We start from the raw sequence: 22,142 nt of genomic DNA, 5'->3' as shown, positions 1-22,142 counted from the left end.
CCAGAGAGAGAAACTTTTACCAAAATTACAATCTCTGTCTTTTAATCCATCTGAACAAGTGAAGAACCTGGGTGTGATTTTTGACTCTGAGCTGACTTTTATCCCACACATTAAAAATATCACAAAAATAGGTTTTTATCATCTAAAGAACATCGCCAGAGTCCGCCCCATTCTCTCTCGGGCCAATACGAAGATGCTGATGCATGCTTTTATCACCAGTAGGATAGACTACTGCAATGCCCTGCTTTCTGGTCTTCCTAACAAGAGCATCTCAGGCTTACAACTTCTACAAAATTCGGCAGCACGTGTCCTGATGAAGACCAGGAGGCGGGAACACATTGCACCAGTATTAGAATCATATCATTGGCTCCCCGTATGTTTCAGGAGCCATTTTAATGTTCTTCTAATGGCTTTTAAGTGTCTTAATGGTCTTGGGCCTTCTTATCTATCAGAACTGCTTTTACCATATGAACCCTCACGGCCTCTGCGCTCCTCTGGCAGGCGTCTCCTGGTCATCCATAAAGTTAGGACACACACTCATGGCAAGGCGTCCTTCCAGTGTTATGGCCCTCGCCTCTGGAACGAGCTGCCAGAGGACCTCAGGGCCGCAGAGAACGTTCATGTTTTTAAGTCCAGGCTCTAGACCCGTCTATTTAGGTTAGCTTTTATCTAAATATTTACTACAGTTTTATTTCTCGTTTTACATGATTATATTTTATTGCTTGCTTTGCATGTTTTATATGATTATATTTTAGCACTATGTTACTATTTAATATTATTATTTTACTGTCTATATGATTTTATTTATTACTTATTTTCTAACTTTTGTCCCTAATATTAGCTCTTTTATTATATTTTTACTCATTTTAATCCAGTGTTTCCTCTGTAGGGGCCCTCTGCCCCGGGAGCGGTGGTCGACTGTAGCTTCCTGGGCGCTCTATAGGTGGGGGTCTATGCTCCCCCTCCACTGAGCGCCCTGACTTAGTGTGGAAGACCTGATGCTGCCGGGGCAGACGGCTCCTCTGATGGCGTTTCCTTGCCTTACCTTACTTGGCTCATCTGGACTCAGCCTAATATAATTTTTACTTGTGTGTGTGTGTGTGTGTGCATGCATGTGTGTGTGTGTGCGTGTGTGTGTGTGTGCGCGCGCATGCGTGTGTGTGTTTGCATATGTCTGTTAATGTTTTTAACGTGTTATGGGAATTTGGGGTCATTTTGTAAAACACTTTGTTTGAAAAGCGCTTTATAAATTAATCTGATTGATTCTCCTCCAGCGTCCTTAAACCACTGGTGCCCAGATCCATTTACTGGGTTTGTTTTAAACCAGTAAGGCTGTAGCACACTGGTGGCCGTGTCTTACCAGAAATAGTATTTATGTTACCAACATTACTGGCGGTGTTTACTCCCGACTCAACTCCAAAACAATCAAACAAAACACGCCCAGCCTCAGGAAGACTCTATAAAGGTAAATCTGCTAAAGTCCTCGACAGGAAACTGTTATTTAGAGCTGATTTTGTTCTATTTGACGAACTTTAAGCTCAAAACTGCTGTGAGAAGTTATAGAAACAGCACTCATACTCGCTGTGTGTGCCGTCTCTGACTCTGATTGGTCAAATGATGACACGTGACTAACACACTAGAACAGAGATTGTTTGTGAACAAGAGGAGCCCCCTCTCCTTTCACTGGTTGATTTCCATAAGAGTGACTGAAACCCATCACTGAACCCGACAGAAGACCCCCCCAAAAACTCTTCGGATCTACACGATTAAAGTGAATGCCACATTTGGCTTCAAAAACAGCAACTTTTGCCAAAAAGTGACAAGTTTGCAGGTATGAAGACTAAAGCCCCTTTTAGAAGACAATGCTGCCAATTTGCTGCAAAGCTGAGGCAGCATCAAGGAGCCTCAGGTCATTTGTAAGTGATCAGACCGTGGCGGTAACGTGGTGCAATCATGTCCGCTTTACAAAAGATTATGCAATGACAGTATAAAGGGGGTGGTCTCTGCACTGTTACAGACTTGATCATAACTTGGTTTTTATTGCAATCAAACCCGTGCTTCCTAAGTGTTTTCACAAGCCGCTCCTAAAGGTGTCCATCCTCCACAGTCCCCGTGACCTGTCAGATGGTCTGAGCTCCAGCTCTAATGGAGAGAAGCTCTTGGGAGATCTGCATCGCTCCAGTTAATCATCTCAGCTGATTTTGTTAACTAAAGTCAAACTTACGGCTCATGTTTACTTTCATCTTCAATGCAGTTTCCTGCCAGAACTCCCTCTGGAAACATCTCCCTCTGTTGCACCAAGGTGTAATATGCATTCACAACTCCGACGTTGTGGTAATATTACCACCACGCTTGGCAGAATGAACGCAGCAAAATTCCCGCATCGCCGTGCCGCTGCCATAGCGGCAGCACCACGCTGATTTGCTGGCTCACGTGTCCTCTAAAAAGGGCTTGAGACAGAGACACCGTCATGCTCCAGGCCTGATGAAGGTGGTTTTTCACACTTACTTGCAGCTGAGGCACACAGAGGAGCAGGTGAAGTACTCATCAGGGAAAAAGGAGTAAAGAGTCATTTTGTCATCTGATAGTTCCCCACAGAAGCGCTCGCTCAGAGCCTGGGGGAGACCCAATAGAAGCTCAGACAGCAGATATAAGTCACCCACAAGACTAAAGCAAAGACCTGATCTTCTCCATGAATCTTCTAAAGCTACCTGAGACCACTTACTTCCAGAGCCTGAAATACAATCCCTGGCTGGCGTGGAGAGCGCGTGTGAGTGTTCTTCACTTGCTGTTCGACAGCTTCCAGCAGTCCACGGTAGTTGGTGGGCGGCGTGATGGTCTGGGTCCCAACATACTGGATCGAGCTGAAGGCCTCTGTCTCCAAACCTAGGTCATGAAAACGCCTCTGGAGGAGCGTGTCAGCGTGGCCGGCCCCCTCTGAATCGCCATCAGATGAACAGATTTTTACAAACAGAAACTGAAGTGGAGCACCAAGCAGACAGCAGGTGGCTTAGCTTGTTTTCCTACCATGACCCAGCAGCTGAGTGTGTGTCGTTTCCTGAAAGACCATGACGGCGGGCCCCAGAGTGGACAGAGGACCATCCAGACCACAGCGGCTGGACAGGGCCTTCAGCTCATGGGTGAAGTGCTTCAGGTAGGCCCTTGACGCGCTGCTCAGGAACTGGAACATGTCGTTGTGGAGCCGCTCAGCCCGTGTGCGATAGACCACGATATCAGAAATGGCCAGAACCTAATAGACAGACATGGCTCTTACACAGGAAACCAGACTGAATCTCACCACCTCAGATTGTTAGGATAACGTAGCCTTACGCCGGGGACACACCGGCCGCGGAAGCGCCGCGAAGCTCCGAGAAGCGAATCGCTCACGAAATTCGGCCGCTGCTCGCCGCTCCTCAGTTCAGATCAGACGCGCCCCAGTCGAGGCGCGCCTCGGCTCAGCTGTAGTTTTTCTTTTAAACACTTGGAGTCCTCTCTGCCTTTTCTCAGCTCTTTTCCTCTACGTTTGAGTGTTTGTACGCGTGTGCGTGTGTGTGTGTGTGTGCATGCGTGTGTGTGTGTGTGTGTGTGTGAACCTATGGTATGAGTTGTTTCTGCCAGTTGAATCTCTTGGAACCCGCTCCAATTCTGCAGCTGTATCCTAGCAGTTTCTTCCTAAATGGGTACGTAAATAAACATGTTTTTCGGGGGTCGTACAGCTCCTTGTGTTTCTCAACTTCCATAATTCATTTAAAGTCATCCATCCTAACTGCTTGCCTCAGACTTTCTGCCTCTCTGTCCTGTTTGCTCCGGTGAAAAGACACCCAAAACCACACCCCCCTTCACGTGGTCACACACGCACACAAGTTCGATGTATGTGTGTGTGTGTGTGTGTGTGCGTGTTCGTGTGGTTTTTCTGCAGTGTCCGTTTACGAACACATTTGACTATTGCGGAATTTTATTTTGAAATGCTTTATTTTGTTAACTTTACCGGCCTGCCTCTTATGTCTACGTTTGACTTCCTGCCAGAATTGACGCGATTCACCCGCGGCTCGCGAAAAAAATAGACCCAACGCCGAAATGATCGCTGCACGGCGCGAGGCGATTCGCGGTGCTTCGGCGGCCCATGTGGTCTATAGAATAGCTTAACAAGGGCGCCGAATGAAGGCGGTCCCATTTTCGCGGCGCTTCCGCGGCCAGTGTGTCCCCGGCGTTAGGGTTAGGGAGCCGGACAATATTCAGCATCACCTGAAACTCAAATATGTGATTATTTTTTATTCTGAAGCCTAATATATACTTCTCCGTCTACGTCAGGACGGACGCACGCAACACCCTTATCCATCCTTTTGAGGTAGGGCTGCACGATATTAGGAATACCTGCGATATTCGATAACTGTGATTAATATTGCAATGACTATAGTACTTGCGATACATAAAAACTTAAACCAGGAAGAAAAATAATCAATAACAAAGAAATAGAAAATTCATGAAAATGAGAAAAGCAAAAGATGCGAGGACAGGGAAAAAGAAAATGAACAAGGCAATCAGTGGATCCCGGGAAAAGCAGGATCAGCAGAAAGAGCAGAACTAAGCTAACTCAGGTGTTTGCTAACCATCAAAATGAAGTGTGGTCCGCCTCGGGGGCGGGCGTCTAACCTATGAGAACCCAACTTTGGCCAAATGGGTGAAGAGATCTATTTGACTAGTAAAAAAAAACCCATCATGCTTCCGTTTGATTGACAGAATGCATTATGTGTAGCAAACATTTGAGCTGACCATTAATTGCGATATTTATCTGTTCTTTGCGATATGCGTATTGTGCATGCTGATATCGCGATAACGATATATTTACAATATATTGTGCAGGGCTCTCAAACGTGCTCGCAAGGACGGACGGAGCCGAACTCTTTTTTTCTAAACATTTGTCTGTCTAGGCGGAGAACGCAAGCTTGTGATTGGTCAGGATGCCGCTGTCGTCTACAGGGCCGCCATTGCACCCTCAAAAACATAAAGAGAACCCAGGATATCTAGCAGAGGACACGGAGCAGCTTGAAGAATACGTCGTGGGGATACTCTAAAAATATAAACGTTTTATTCACCCGTGAGTGGAGAAGTAAAAACAGCAAACGTTTCTTTTGTGGACGGAAATGATGGGAAACGTGGGTTTAGAGGTGGCGAGCGCATGAAGAGGTGGAGGAGGATGAGGAACAAATTTTTCAGTGTTAAAAAGTAACTGAAATACAAAAACACAATATAAACACACTGTCTTGGACCGATACATGACAGGATACCACAGAACAGCGCTACGCCCTCTGCTGTCCTGGCGGGGAATTGCTTTGCAACACTCTCCAGGAGACTCGTGCGTGTCTCTCCCTCGTGAAGCAGACGGAGAAGTATAAATTAGGCTTAAGTCAGTGAAAACACAACTTGCCAAGCAAGAAAAGTTCATTTAAGCAGCTAAAGCAGCATGTTTCCAGGTCCATGAACTCACCGTGGCTAGGTGCTGATTCACACTAACAAAAACAGATCTTCCAGAATTCTGCTTTCAGAATTAAACATTTAAAAATAACCCAGAAATTGAAAATGAGTGTTGTATTAATCATAATAATTCGAGATAAATCTGAAAGTACCAAACTGGGTCAGAGCCAGTATAACACCTCAACATCAGTAGAGATTACAAACGCGTTTTTTTGAATAAACACGCAGAGAACATCTGGAAAAGCCCTGATAACGCCATTGTTTCTTTAAGCTCACACCATGGATGTTCTGGTGTAAACATAACTGATTATAAGCTCAAATCAGGACAGCATGAGATGGAAGGGAAGTCGACTCAGTTCATCATGGCTGCCACACCGAATCAACTTTAGCTACAACAAACCCAACGAAGCAAATATTCAGTTGTAACCCAACATGCTCAGGTCACCTTGTGAGTTCACCTGAGTTCAAACATACTTTCACGTTCAAGATCTGACCAGAACCAGTGTTGGGAACGTTACTTTAAAAAAGTAATTAGTTATAGTTACTGATTACTTTGTCAAAAAAGTAACTCAGTTACTAAGTGAGTTACAAGATTATAAAAGTAACTAATTACCAAGTAAAATAACTACTTAGTTACTTTTTTCATTAAAGCATGCAAGAGTAACTACAATAGTGAAATATAAATGACTAATGACTGGAACATAATAAAATGTCCAAATGTTTTATATTAACCTGAATAATTTTAATAAATAAGCACTTAACAGGAGGAACTACTAACAGGAGCATTACACTAATCTAGACTATTAAAAGGTCACTGTGTGATATTTAACAGCTAAAATTTAAAATTGCAAATAGAAACACCTGTAAAGGTTCCTGAGCCTTTAAATGGTCTCTCAGTCTAGTTAAATTACAGAAATAAATGTAATTTTGCACAGTATTCTAATTTTTCCAGCTTCACATAATTGTGTGTTTTTAGTAGCATTTCTGTTGCTGGTACTCTAGTAATGGTTAAATAAATAAATAAATATCCTTTAAAATGACACTAGAAGAGGCACAAGCCTGATGGAGGACTTACATTTACTAACGTGGGTCAGACCCAACCACAGAAGAGCTGAAGCTGGGTGGTAAACACACACAGGTAGTTCTGATAACACCTGAGCTCCATGACGTCTGAGACTGATGCATCAGTGTTACAGCGGGACTAAAGACATGATCAGGAACAGGTTACAGCTGGATGATCTAGGAAGGTAGAAGATCAGGACGTCTGAGCGGTGAACAGGTGAGCGGACCTTCGGGACGTCCCGCTGTCACACTAAGAAGGCCACGGCTGCAGACCCACAGATTCGCTGCTGCAGCAACTAATCTGCGGGGGGGGGGGGGGTCGGTCTGCAGCTAGACTATTCATCACGTCTTCCTCGTCCTTCACGGCCGTGATGTGCTTGGATGAAAACATCTACCTCTTTAGCTCCTGATCAGCTGATGACAGCTTCAACTCACCGCGCTGCTTAACGCACGCATTTCCTCATCAGTAACAGAAACAACGTTTTGTTAAAAGAAGACGGTAATTAATTATTTTGCTCGTTACAGAAAGAAATATATATTTTTTTAGTAACGTGGTTATTTTAAACGGCGTTATTCCCATCACTGCTCTGTTGGGTCTACAGCAGGCAGTGACAGTGAGAACACTGAGGGTCTCCGCCCACCCGGCCAATCATCATCGTGTTTGTAAGTGCGTTAGGGTTAGGGTTACCGACACCTCTCTCTCCCTGGCTGCAGCTGAAGTGTGGCGGTCAGAAAGCCTCACACTGCTGCTCAACGCTTGACAAGCACATAGTAACGCACAACCTTCCGTCCCCAGTAACGGTAACGGCGTTGCAACGGCGGGAAAAGTAATTAGATTATTCCGTTACCCAAAAAAGAACGCCATTAGTAACGCTGTTATATTTAAACGGCGTTACTCCCAACACTGACCAGAACGGCGGTCCCTTTTTACCCCAAATAATGGCATGAAAGGCAGTGATTGCTACCTATTCCTACAGGATGACTGGGCCGCTAATTCACTCCTCTAATTAGATTTTTACACAAAAATTTTGCAGGTGATTTCAAATAGTCCAGAGTCAGGGTCCAGGGTTCAAAGAGCAAGTCGCCCCCAAATCCACTTTTTTGCTGATAAACTACATAAATGAGTGTCTAATCGTGCTGTAGATGCATGTAGTCAATAATTTGGCACTTTAATGCATTTTAGTTACCTAGGGCTGTAGCGAAGCCTCGACGAAGTCGATGACTCGATTCTAAAAATTTGTCGACGTCAGATCCGGTAGTCGACGCACCGCGCCCACTTGTTGCATCCCCAGGAGTTTTTAAATAGAGGAGGAATCTGCCTGTTTTTCCTCTAGTTCGCCCTCTTCTCCGCCTTCACTAACATCTCCGCCAAATACCGAAGACCCGGAACAACGTCCGTCCACTACTAGATTATTTTCCTGTTTTGCCCGCCTTCGTCTCCCGGCAACGGACAACAACTTCCGGGGTCAGATGCGCTGCTTCGTGTCTATCGCAGATGTAGAAAATCACCGGGAGCGCTTCTCCCTTCATTAAGGAGCTTCTTTCAGACATGAGGAGAGCTGTTTTGGTGGTAGCAGTCTCTCCTCCGTGCTGGTCTGTTTGCTGCTGGGTGTTTTTGGTTTATTTAAACTTGGTAACTTTAACTTAATGTTGGTAAAGCTACTGTTAGCATCTTCGCTAACAGCTTCTTGCGTTGGGATAAGCTGTTACGTTTTGGTTTAGAGTTCATCTTTTTTGTGGTGTAGATCTCCCTTTTATTACATTTAGAGTGTTGTGGGTTTTTGGTTTAGTGTAAAATATCACCTGAGTTTGGTTTAACCCGTAAGACCACTCGCCTCACGCACATAAGTGACCAAATCAAAGCAGCATGGAGACACTCCATCTTCTACCACCTCTCAGGCAGCAGCCTGCACTCCCAAGTTCTACACGTCATCAGAACATAACCAACCAACACAATAAACGCAGTGTTATACAAAATGGAAGGCCTGTAGTGTTTATTCTCTTACAGTAAGAATTTATCAAATTTTTTTTGAGGAATTTATTTGAGATTTTCTGGTTTTTGTTAATTGTGCAATAGAAAAATAATCATTAGATTAATTTTCTAAATAGTCATTAGAATAGTCGACTATTCGATAAAATAATCGTCAGAATAATCGTTTTAAAAATAATCGTTTACCCCCAGCCCTATGGTTACCCCTCTATAATTAGCCATTTAGACAAATTGTGTTCACATTTATATTTCACGCTATAATGTATTGTTTATGCCTTGTTTGGTATAATTCCTTTTAGCACAACCTCACCTATGTGAATTTAGTGTCATTTCCTTATTATGCCACACTGTATTAGCACACTGAACCTGAAAGCACACAGAAAAAAAATCAAACTCCAAGTAGAAAAAAATGACATTTATTGCTGTGAAAACATTTTTAACGAACCGTTTTCAGCACTCGGAATAAAAGTTTAGGGTAGGGCTGTCGCGATTGAGGAATTCCCCCTGTGGTGAGTCAGGGCAGCTCAATATTGCGATATTATTGCACCCCGTTTTTATTTATGTACTTAGCAAATTTGTTTGTTAATTACCTAACTCATGGCAATATTTCCTTTGAAACATTGTGCTTACACATTTAAAAAATGTTAGAAAAAAAATACATGGCCATTTTTAACACTTTATTGAATGCAGATCAAAGGGCAGTAACGGCATTCTCGGACTGAACTTAAAAACAACATTCAGGAGGTTTAACTTTGAAATGCAAATTTGGCTGCAACATCTAACAGAAATAAAAAAAAGTGCCCTACTATCTCCTCGATCAGCGCGGACTTTACCTCTCAGCATGCGCTGTCGCGAGATTTAATCAAGTGCGGTAATTGCGGTGGAACGTCATGCAGCGCGGTGGGTTTCTTAATATCGCGATATATTGTTCTTGCGATTATTGCGACAGCCCTAGTTTAGGGTGAGTAACAAAACACATAAAAAGTCAAATGCAGCAAACAACTGTTAAATGCTATTTTTTGCAGAACAATGCAAGGCATATCTCAGGCATTTTTCATGTGAAATTGCTGTTAGTGAAGCACCGATGAGGCTGAACGATTTTAGGAAAAGATTGAATTTGAATTTTTCTAGCAGAAATTGCGATTTTGGTTCAATTCACGATTTTTTGTAAACAAAGGTCCAACACTAGCCTGCCACGCCATCTTGTAGATTAAAGCTTCCTTCCGGAGTATTTCTCTAATCTGATGGCACCATCTAGTGGCTGACAAGCGTATCACACAAAAACGCTGTTCCTCTGTTTTTTAAGATGGCGACTTCACGTTTCTGTTTATAAATGTTCTTCTGTAGCCGACAAACAGAAGTAATACACGTTGTTTTACGAGTATTATTCTCGTGTCATGTTGTGTTTTCATATATTTATATTTTAGAGACTTTCTTGTCCGTGAAAAGTTCATCAACTCTACATCAGCCGAGGTATTCCTTACATTTGAAGCGTCTAAGCGGTAGTCTAACGCTATTGGTTACTTCTGGCTCAGTTTCCTATTGCACAGAGCTCGGGGGGGGGGGGGGGGGGTTCTTAGCAAAAAATCACTTTTACGGATTTCTGACAAATGATACATACTTTATGAAAGAGGAAAACTCTTGGTCTAGATTCTAATCTAGTACAGCAAATCATTCACATTAATATTTACTATTTAATCATACAATAAAAACAGTTAAAGCTATTAATATTTTCTCCCATTATTATCTTTTTTAATTTTTTTAATGTGTTTGTGAAGCAACTTGTGATTTTTATCTTGAGAGGAAAAACATGTTCTACTCCAAAAATGAATGGAACAAACCTGTAGGTAGAAATAGCTTTTAAATGTATAAAATAACAAAATGCACAGTTTTCGCTGCATTAGCGCGGCAGGCTGAAGCCGTCTGATGGTTTTTCCTCACTAAAACGTCAGCTCCGTGAGAGAGACGCACGCATTCTGACACCTTCGCTTGCTTGAACTAACGTGTGCCGCCAGAAACCACTTTTAAAAGAGAAGTTGAGCTTTCAAGTTAACTAAAGTGTGCAACTCCACACTCACGTTGATGAAGCATAAACTAAGCTTTAGAAGTCAGCCTGAATCTGCTCCGATGTGGGAGGAGTCTCTCACTTACTCAACTACATTCTCTCGCTCTCCCTCTCTCTCTCTCCATCTCTGTCCCGGGCTCACCTACGGTGCCATTGCTATCGGCTCTAGCAGCGCTGTGTGTGGGAACATGAAACGGGGAAATAACCTGAACATGCAGCTCTGGCAGCTGGGGAGTTGGGCGGTACACCACAAAAATGTCCAGCAGAAGACAGGATCAGGTTGAGCCTCATGGAGGGGGGCTATCAGCTAGCACACTGCTGCTATCTACTAAAAAAATTCTCCCTCTCCTGATAACATTTTATTTTCTTTGACGTTGGACGTGCTACTACTAGTTTACCCGTTTGATTATAGATCCACTAGGATAAATACAATAAAGTTTAACTCTCACCAAATAGAATATTTACTAAGAAATCACAATATAACTATAGACCAGGGTATCTGCAGGTTTAAGCGAGCCAAATTTAAGACTTTTTAAGACCTTTTTAAGGCCACTTTGACCAAATTTAAGCTATTTTTTAAATTAAATTCAAGCTATAATTTCCAGCTATTGCCTGGGGCCGGTGCTAACCACGTCGTGAACGTGGGATTAGCCATCCAGTTACCATTAAACTTGCACTTCCCCATGGCGCAAACTCCCACTAGCTTAACCAGCTAATGTGCTCATCTAAAAATAGCCCCCTTTCACAACCAGCTGAATGTGTACGGTTCCGCTTACGCCAACATCGTACACAAAAAATGCTGAACACTAACTAGAAATTCATGAAAATTTTTATAGAAATAAAATAATCTTGCTTATTGGGTCTTTGGTAATTTAAGACCTTTGGAAACTAGATTTAAGGATTATTTGTCATTTTTAAGGATTTTCAAGGCCTTAAATTTGGAAAAGCAAATTTAAGACTTTTTAAGACTTTTTAAGGACCCGCGGATACCCTGATAGACACATTGCTCGGTATATATGTCGAGTGTGTGTGTGTGTGTGTGTGTGTGTGTGTGAGTCGTGGAGGATGGCTGCTTATACTGAGCCAGGATTCTCTGGAGGTTTCTTCCTGTTAAAAGGGAGTTTTCCTCTCCACTGTCGCTGCATGCTTGCTTAGTATGAGGATTGCTGTAAAGACTGACACTAGTCAGTGACTCGATGCAACCTGCTGGGTTCCTTATATAGGAAACTTTTTACTGATTGGCTTAATGAACTGACCTGTACTGGAAAGTTTACTGTGTGAAGGTCCTTGAGACGACTCTTGTCGTGATTTGGCGCTTTATAAACAAACTTGAATTGAATTGAAATTGAAGTTTAGTAAGCCACAAAATTACATACATCCAGTGAATAAAAATATAAATGCAACACTTGTTTTTGCTCCCATTTTTCATGAGCTGAACATCTGAAACGTTTTCTACATACACAAAGACCCATGACTGTCAAATATTGTTCTGAAATCTGTCTTCATGTGTTAGTGAGCACTTTTCCTTTACCAAGATAATCCATCCCACCTCACAAGTGTGGCATATCAAGGGGCCAATAATGTAGAGGTGTGCCGTAGACTGGCCACAATAAAAGGACACCCTGACATGTGCAGTTTGATCAAAAAGCACAATGCCACAGATGTTGCAACCTTTGAGGGAGCCTGCAATTGGCATGCTGACTGCAGGAATGTACCAGAGTTGTTGCCTATGAAATTAATGTTAATTTCTCTACCACAAGCTGTCTCCAAAGACGTTTCAGAGAATTTGGCAGTACATCCAACCAGCTTCACAACCACAGACCACATGTGACCCCACCAGCCCAGGACCTTCCAGTGTTTCCCCTAGGAATTTTTCCAGCTGTGGTGGTGGTGGTGGTGGTGGGGGTATATTCAGGTAGCGGTGCTGCGTCTGATTCATATAGCGACTCCTTGCATTCTCCCTCAACCCAAATCCTCGGATCACGCATTTCAGCTAAAACGCTAACATTAGCTTGCCTTGCGTTGACTGTAGAGTTGTGGGTGATGGTCACGCAGATGTGTCATGAGATTTGAAGCGTTGCTGCCTTTCACAGACACTTTTTCTGCACGTGCTGCAAACAGGATAGCCGTCTTCTATCAACTGTCCCTCGGCATTCTTCAGATATCCAAAAGATGACCGTACTTCCCACTTTGTCTTCTTTGAGGGATAATAAATGTCCTCCTGAGCGCTGCCGTCTCCTCCTTTGGTCATTATTTCAGCTTTAGCTTCAAGAAAGTTTTGGTTGTAAACAACAAAGTGTGCATGTGCTGCCGGCAACTTCAGCAGATGATACGGTGGCTGGTAAGGGTCACCGCGCCTACACCGCAGCCACGGTAATCCACCGAGATAATATAGTTTTTTAAAAACAAGACGGTTATTATTATTGTCAACTTTTTTTAACTGGGGTTTACCGCTACACCGGTTACCGTGACAACCCTAGTGCTCACTAACACACATGTAGGCAAATTACAGCTCATGAAAAATGGGAGCAAAACAAGTGCTGTGTTTATATTTTTGTTCAGTGTATGTTTACATTTAGATTATACACATGTTTACAAAGAAGGTGTCATGACCAAAAGGCAGTTTATGTGTGCCGAGCCTTATATAGGAGCATGGGACTGCATGGTGGCGCAGTTGTTAGCACTGTTGCCTCGCAGCAAGAAGGTTGCAGGTTCGAAACTCGGCTGTGGCCTATCTGCGTGGAGTTGCGTGTTCTCCCCGTGCATGCGTGGGTTTCCTCCGGGTACTCCGGTTTCCCCCACAGATCACAGCATGCCCTATAGGTTATAAACTGTACGTCGCTTTGGATAAACGCGTCTGCCAAATAAATAAACATAAACATAAGGAGCACAGAAAGCTTTCCCTGCCTGCACTTAGCATCTATTTATGCACAATTTTGTGATTGGGTGACGGAGTTTGTATCTCATCCTATAGGATGAGCTTGGTCTTGTTTTTCTTCCTGACTCTGAGTCCTAGCTTACGGTGTGTAGCAGCGAGAGCTGACGGAGCCAACAGAGTGCTCTGTTGGTAGGATTTTCCTCTGCATCTGCCAAAGATCAAATGTGCAAAAGCGGCTTCATCTTGGCATGACATATTTACCTTAAATATCTTACTTTTACTTGGATAAACTTGTTAACTGATACTTAAGCCGGGCGTACACTGTGCGACTTTTTCACTTTTTTGAGCCGATTTTCCAGTCGTGCGAGAATCCACGACATCGGGGCGAGTTTTGCGCCGAGCGGTCGTGTAGTGTACAGGGGGTTACGAGAGGCGATTAACACCACGTGACCAGCTGCCAATCAGCAATCGTGAGCTCACACGGACTTCTGGCGTGTTTAATATTTCGCTCGTCCCTCGTGAGGGTATCGCACTGTTGAAGCGGCGCTGCGAGCAGCTGCGACCCAAAATGTATCAGAACCGCTCACGGCGCATGCGCAATCCTGCATCATCGCCGCTTCCCGCTATTTCCCAAATAACACACGCTGTTCGTTTTAATTTCTACACGTTTTTTTACTCACAGATTGTCAAGAAAGCGTGTTTGTCGTGTTCATGTCAAATTAAACTGATCACAAAACACAGATTTACTTTCTTTATTTCGTTTTCCTCGTCCAACCCCCATAAATCCCTGTGTGTCCTCCTGCAGCACTCCCGAAGGACAACAGGCAAAAGAAGACAAAAAAGTCTGACGTGTTGAGTAAAAACTGCTATTTTTAGCACATTTTTAGGGCCGATGAGTTGCTACCAGACGTACAGTGTGAGCAGTCAGGTCGCATGCGAGAACTGGGTCGTACAGTGTGAGCACAGGACTCGTGAGATCTGCTCTGCGAGGAAGTCGTACAGTTTGAGCTGAAGCTGAACGCTGCGAGTTAAAAAGTCGCACAGTGTCCGCCCGGCTTTAGTTTCAAGCCCCCCTTTGCTGAAACTGGAACCCTGACGCTAAGTGGTTCCCTGGTTGAATAATATAAGGAGATATGTGAACAGTCCATCACGCACCGGCACGTGGATTCACTCCAGAGGGTTGAAATTTAAATGTTCTGCCTAAAACTGTCAGTGTTGCGCCCTCTCCAGGTAAAAACTCTGCACTACATTAGAATTTTAATCTGCCATCACTATTGGCTAAGAGGTACCCTATGATGATGGCTGGTACCATATGATGTCACAATGTTGCTGTAAGCCTGTGTGTGTATTTGTTAGCGGCTCCATCCTCTCAGTCTACCAGGCAATGCCTCCTTGTGGGGCATTTTCAAACAGGAAATGGGAGTGGAGTAAGACTCAGGTAGAGTGCGACTTGCTCTTTAAAAATCTAGAGCAGGGTTGTCAAACTCAAACTGGATCTAAATGAAAAACTGGGACAAAGTTGCTGTTTTTTAAAGTTACGGCAAATATGCACATTTTCCTTCATCAACAGATGTGTTGTTGACCCATTTCATTTGGAAACAAATGTATTTTTGCATTACCACTGACTCTGGCATGACCAAATTACAGATAGCCTCTGTCAGTGCGCCCCAGGGCAGCTGTGGCTACATCGTAGCTCATCCCCACCAGTGTGTGAATGTGTGTGTGAATGGGTGAATGATTGATTGTGTTGTGAAGCGCCTTGGGGGGTTCCAGGACTCTAGAAGGTGCTATATCAAGTACAGGCCATTTACCATTTACAATGAGCAGCACAATCTTAAATGAAACACGTCAGTGGTGTTAAGGATGTTCCAATCCGATTGTGTGATCGGAAATCAGGTCCGACCACGTAATTTTTCAGGAAATCGAAATCGGTGGGGGAAAAAAAAAATCTGATTTAACCATATAAAACAACAAACATTACTTTTTAAATTTGTCCTGAGAAAGAAGTTTTCAAACGGAATAACAATGGGGTAAATTTGGCCCGAGGGCCAGAGTTTGACACATGTGGTCTAGAGGTTCGGATGTGTCGGGCTCCTGTATGCCCTGCTGAAGGTGTCAGATCTGCAGAATAAACGTGTCTAAAATAAACAGGCAGCACTAAAACAGACAGAAACAAAGAAAGTCACTGATTTAAGCACACAAAACCAACCTGGCATTACTGTTTTTACCTTCAACAGCAGACGCATTCTCTGGTTCTGTTTGGCTGCTGCTCCCAGCAGACCTTCTGTGTCCAGAGCGATCAGACTGAGGGAGGGATTGTACGCAGCCCACACTCCCACTGTGCAGGAGCTGGGGGACTTGGAGGTGTAAAACACACTGGCACCACCAAACAGGATGTGGTTCAGCGTGTGGGACTTGCCATCTCCAGTGTTGCCAAAGATGGAGAGAACTTTAACCCCCGCAACATCCACACAGCCAAGCTTTTCTACAAAGTCAGCTTCATCATGGACCTGCAGGAGGATAAGCAAAGATCTGTGACTCTACAGCTGAAATATTTGAATTAATACATTTAAAAAATGAAAATGTTGGCTTCTGATTAGACCTGAGTCTGTGTGATCTGGTCTCTGTAGACACAAACCAAAACACAACCTGGTTTCCTCAAATAGAATCTAGACATCTGCGATAACCATCAACATATATATGCAATAACACACAACAAATGAAAAATAATTCTACTTTATTATCACTTTGCTCATCGTTCAGTACCAGCAACGCTGTGTGTGTGTGTGTGTGTGTGTGTGTGTGTGTGTGTGTGTGTGTGTGTGTGTGTGTGTGTGTGTGTGTGTGTGTGTGTGTGTGTGTGTGTGTGTGTGTGTGTGTGTGTTAAGCTCCCTGATAACAACCCAGCTAGTACTCTACCATAACAGTTGACGTCACTCGTCCTGTGAGCCTTTTTTATGAAATAATCAAACTATTTACCGGAAACTGTATGAAGCAGTAATCCAAACAAACATATTTCTTTGATTAGTCACATAAAACAACACTGATTGTGTTGTACTAAAGGCTACCTTAAGCTCCGCCCTTCTTTATTAGCTGCTGCTCTTCATTTGAGGCCTTTTAGGTAGACTTCTGTTTTCCTCTGAGCCAGGCAGTTAGCTGTTAGCAGCTACTAGCTAGCTAGGCGAAATGACTTTACCTGCAGGTTTTCTTGTTCATCCACCAGAAGGAAGCTCCGAGCGCCGTGCCTCCGATCCTCCGACTTCCCCGAACCGATAGACACGGTCTCCATCTCTTTCAGCAGAATTTCAGACATGGTGTCCTAATCTTTAAACGGTAAGAAGCAAAACGAAAGTTCAGCATGACTCCTGTCAATCATAACAACGCGCGTGCCACCGACGCTGCTGGACTGGTGGAACCGAAGCAGACGTAAATTAGTTACGTCAGACGTTTTGTTTGTGTCCCTGCGTGGCTCAGTGACGCCACCATGTGGCTAAACACGGTAGTATGTCATTCATGAAACCTCTGACCCCAAACCCATCAAAAATAAACCACAAGGTGTTGACCGCAGATTAGTGATGTGACTGTTTTTAATTATAACCAATTATGCTAACACACACACACACACACACACACACACACACACACACACACATACATACAGCCACCATTACAAGGAACAGATGTTGTAACAGACGTTTGAAAGCAACACCATATGAAATGTCATGCGGTAAAAGACCTAACTTATCAAAAATGCACAAATTTGGTGTACCCTGCAATGTGTACAAACAGAACAGAGGGAAACTCGATTCTAGAAGTGAAAAAGGGACTTTTGTGGGTCATGCCAAAACCAGTCCAGCATATTTGGTCTATTTCCCTGAGAGTGGTAAGGTTTTAAAACATAGATTAGTTAAGTTCGTAACAAGAGAACCAGAAGAAAAGACACAAACAGAAATAGTGTCAGATGATGAGCCAGAGTTAGAACAAGAAAGGAGGTTAAACACAAAACACCCGGGCAGAAAGGGGAAGACCCAGGGGAAGGAACAAGTCAGACAAAACCTCCAAATGAAGCAGAGCAAACATCATCGCGTTACTTGACAGATTATGTAACAAAAGGTTATGTAACTGAGGATGATGATGACCAAGTTTTAACTAACATGGACTACTGCTACAGACTTTTTACTAATGTACCTTTAACTTATGAAGATGCAATAAATTCACCTGACTCAAGAGAATGGACGGGAGCCATGGAGGAAGAACTAGCCTCCCTGAGAGAGAACAACACATTCACTCTAACAACTTAGCCAGAAGGCAGAAAGACAGTGGGGGGAAAATGGGTATTTACCATTAAAAGGAATACAGATGGAGCAGATAAACATAAAGCCAATGTATATGTAAGTATGTGTGTGTGTGTGTGCGTGCGCGTGCATGCATGTATGCATATATGTATGTATGTATATATGTATGTGTGTGTGTGTGTGTGCGTGCGTACATGTATGCATATATGTATGTATGTGTGTATGTATGTATGCATATATGTATGTGTATGTATGTATGTATGTATGTATGTATGTATGTATGTATCTAAGTATGTATGTACGTACGTACGTACGTATGCATGTATGTATGTATGTATGTATGTATTTAAGTATGTATGTATGTACGTACGTACGTACGTATGCATGCATGTATGTTTGTATGTATGTATGTTTGTATGTATGTATGTATGTATGTATGTATGTATGTATGTATCTAAGTATGTATGTACGTACGTACGTACGTATGCATGTATGTATGTATGTATGTATGTATTTAAGTATGTATGTATGTACGTACGTACGTACGTATGCATGCATGTATGTTTGTATGTATGTATGTTTGTATGTATGTATGTATGTATGTATGTATGTATGTATCTAAGTATGTATGTACGTACGTACGTACGTATGCATGTATGTATGTATGTATGTATGTATTTAAGTATGTATGTATGTACGTACGTACGTACGTATGCATGCATGTTTGTTTGTATGTATGTATGTATGTATGTATGTATGTATGTATGTATGTGTGTGTGTGTGTGTGTGTGTGTGTGCGTGCGTACATGTATGCATATATGTATGTATGTGTGTATGTATGTATGCATATATGTATGTGTATGTATGTATGTATGTTTGTATGTATGTATGTATGTATGTATGTATGTATGTATGTATGTATGTATGTGTGTATGTATGTATGTATGTGTGTATGTATGTATGTATGTATGTATGTATGCATGTATGTTTGTATGTATGTATGTATGTATGTATGTATGTATGTATGTATGTATGTATGTATGTGTGTATGTATGCGTGCGTGTGTGTGTGTGTGTGTGTGTGTGTGTATGTATGTATGTATGTATGCGTGCGCGTGTGTGTGTGTGTGTGTGTGTGTGTGTGTGTGCGCGTGTGTGTGTGTGTGTGTGTGTGTGTGTGTGTGTGTGTGTGTGTGTGTGTGTGTGTGTGTGTGTGTGTATGTGTGTGGGTGCGTGTGTGCGTGCATTTAGGCGCAGCCTAAGGATTATACCCGACGGGAGGGGTGTGCATTCTGGGACGTGTCTGTGTAAGCTAGCTAGCTGGGCATTGCTTGTTTCAATGTCCATTACACCACCTTTAAGGGGGAGTGTGTCATGGCCCTTGAGGTAGCGCCGTGATTTCTCAAAGAGATGGAGCTGTTCAGGACCATGGCCTGCTCCTCAGCTCCAGCCTGCAGCCAGCTTGAATAAGCTGATCCCCATCATGTCTGATCATAGTTGCTTAAAAGCTGTAGCTGTGTGTGTAACTCGAGGGACACAGAGATCAGTAGTTTGGCTCAGTGGTTGCTCATCTCTGATACTCTCTAAAGAGTATAATACATTACCTTTCGTCACAGTTTTATTGGTTTAAGACCTTTTATGACTCTTTGATCCCTTTAATAACCTTTAATGACCACCACCATGTATCAAAATATGATTAATACATTTTTTGGTGTTTGTTTTATTATACCTTCGATGTTTGTTATATTACATCCTTTGACGTTTGTTTAATTAACCTTTTGTTTTATTTAGGGTATGATCTTTATGTCACATGAGAATTTATAACCCTAGAGCTTTATGTCAAGTATGGATTTATGATGTAAGGAAGTCTCCTTCCCAGCATAGCATCCAGCACCCTCCCCCCCTCGCTCCACATGTCTCTTTTCCCCAGACAGAGCCTCGACACGTCTCCACCAGCCCCCTCTGCCCACCCTTTTCATCCGCACCTGATGAGAATCAACACCCCTTTCAGATCTATGACATAATATTCCCTCCCCTCCACCCATGGTCAGCTCTTTAAAAACCCTGTCATTCAGCACACTCAAAAATCTGCACTTCAGAATGGGGAAAGTCTGAATTAATCTCTAAAAAACATGAAATAGGATGAGAAGGCAGAACAGCTGTGCAGCTACACCTGATGATTCAACATCTACCTGAGATGAGGTGAAAGGGAAGAATGCCGCACAGACTTTGCTCTGTGAAAAGGCAATATGATTCTTATCAGTGTGTAAATATAATAAGTTACTCTGATAATCACTAAGATTCTCAAAGCCAAAACCTTGCCTTGAAGAATTAGCAGAATACTGTTTTTCCTTCTATCTGTTTTAGATGTTTCGAGTCTAGTCATCTTTAGAACTTTTATAGCACTTCTTCTTCACCTTCCCAGTATGACCCAATCCCACAAAAGCAAAATGATTTTAGTTCAGAGTTAAAGAAAGATAATTTTACTTTTATTTTAAGTATCTATTTAGAATCAAGGATGTTTTTCTGCAGCAATAGGGATTTTCACTGACAAAAGTAAACAATAAGCTCTTATCCTACCAGGCTAAGACAGACAAAGGTTAGCCTCTAAGGCATTGACCTCTGACCCCTATCCGATCTTCTGAACTGCCTCAATCTTTACCTATAAAATAAATAGTCAGAATAAGGTTCATTCTTTTTATTGAATGTAACGGAAACTGAATCTATCAAACTTTGGGAAATGGGAGGTAAAACTTTTCTCATGAAGTATTGTTAAAGTAGCAGGTTTACTGGTGGTTCCCACAATATCTAAAAATAGGATGGGAGGCAGATCTTTTAGTTATCAGGCTCCTCACCTGTGGAACCAGCTCCCAGCTTTAGTCCGTGAGGCAGACACCTTGTCTACTTTTAAGAATAGGCTTACAACAGTTTTATTTGATTGGGCCTATGTTTAAAATCTGATGTTAGCCTAGATGTGGACAAGTGGGGGAGTAGAGGGAGGTGGAGTGTACAGTCGGTAAAGACGGCTCTCCCTTGCCCTGACTCCAACATGCCTCCATCTAAATAGGATAGGTTATCCAGAGTTATCTCTGTAGTTATGCTGCTATAGGCTTAGACTGCTGGAGGACACACTGACCACTTTTCACACTTTACTGCTTTCTTCTACAATCTGCTCTTTAACTGTATTATTTCCTGCTATTTCAGCTGTTAACATTATTTTTTTTTCTAAGTGTTTTTCTCCCCAGAAGAAGCTACAACGATGTTCTGCTGAGCTGTGGTGGCCTCATGGAGGTCTAGCACACTGCTGCTAACCACTTAAACATTCTCCCTCTCCTGATAACATTTTACTTTCCTTGACATTGAATGTGCTACTACTAGTTTACCCGTGTAGTTATAGATTCACTAAGATAAATACAATAAAGTTTATCCCAGCAAATGTGATCACTTTTCTCTGTTAACCCATAAAAAAGACATTAAAGAACCAAACTTCATGAATGTTTTTTGTGACAAAGAAGTATCTGTTCCAATCACTCTATCAGAGAAAAATCAGAGTTTTAGAAATAACGGGACACTCAGTAGAGCCATTATATTATATTTTTTACAAGTGTATGTAAACCTCTGACCACAACTGTATATATATATATATATATATATATATATATATATATATATATATATATATATGTATATATATATATATATACATATATATATAGATATAGGAGTGTCTCCTTCCTGCGGCTGCGTTTTTGCATCATGTCCTGTTTTCAGTGTTGCGCTACGTGTTGCTGTTTGGTGTTTGTGGCTCGCTAAAATGTATTAAATTTCCCTGTACTGGGACATTTTCGAGTTATTGTTGCGCATAAGCACACTAAAACACACATTTTCTGTTGTTCCACCTAGCTTTTAGGGAACCATTTGAGTTCGCACCCAGTTTATTTTGTTTTGAAATGGTTGCTCGTCCAGTTAGCTTAGCCTCCAGCCTGCAGCCATAGAAACAGTAGTTAGTGTATATATATATATATATATATATATATATATATATATATATATATACACTTCTGTCTCTGCTTCTCCATCTCCTATCTCTTGCTCTGTCTCAGAGGTTTAATTACTCCACTGCCTCCTTTAGTGATATTGGTACCTGTAATAAATGTAGCATTTATTACAGGTACCAATGTAGCAGAGCAGGCGGCATTAAATCTTACCTGAAATTGCTGGCTAAGGATAAGCGTAAATACAGTAAAATTGTTGTTCATGCTCTTGGGACCACATAGGCCAATGCGCGTTTGCGAACTATGGCCCTCTCTACATCACCGCTTGCTCCATGAACTGATCTGTATGGCCGGCGGTGAGATGCCCTTTTATCCCTCACGGA

General features: G+C 42.4%; 1 protein-coding gene across 1 annotated transcript in view; it reads right to left on the bottom strand.

Annotated features, from left to right (window-relative positions):
• The window catches only part of si:ch211-11n16.2 (zinc finger FYVE domain-containing protein 1), a 44,017-nt gene extending 27,123 nt beyond the window's left edge, over nucleotides 1–16,894 (bottom strand). The window contains exons 1-5 of the mRNA XM_054736832.2: nucleotides 16,667–16,894; nucleotides 15,699–15,980; nucleotides 3,028–3,250; nucleotides 2,726–2,937; nucleotides 2,509–2,615 (exon numbers count right to left, since the gene is read on the bottom strand). Coding sequence (XP_054592807.1) covers nucleotides 2,509–2,615; nucleotides 2,726–2,937; nucleotides 3,028–3,250; nucleotides 15,699–15,980; nucleotides 16,667–16,783 — 941 coding nt within the window. The 5' untranslated portion in view covers nucleotides 16,784–16,894. The remainder of the gene's footprint in view (nucleotides 1–2,508; nucleotides 2,616–2,725; nucleotides 2,938–3,027; nucleotides 3,251–15,698; nucleotides 15,981–16,666) is intronic.
• Between the last annotated feature and the right edge of the window lie 5,248 nt (nucleotides 16,895–22,142).

Source organism: Nothobranchius furzeri, chromosome 13 (genome assembly GCF_043380555.1).
Source record: "Nothobranchius furzeri strain GRZ-AD chromosome 13, NfurGRZ-RIMD1, whole genome shotgun sequence".
Taxonomy (NCBI): domain Eukaryota; kingdom Metazoa; phylum Chordata; class Actinopteri; order Cyprinodontiformes; family Nothobranchiidae; genus Nothobranchius; species Nothobranchius furzeri.
The sequence above is the reverse complement of the archived record's forward strand: the minus strand, read 5'-3'. Positions and strand labels throughout refer to the sequence as shown.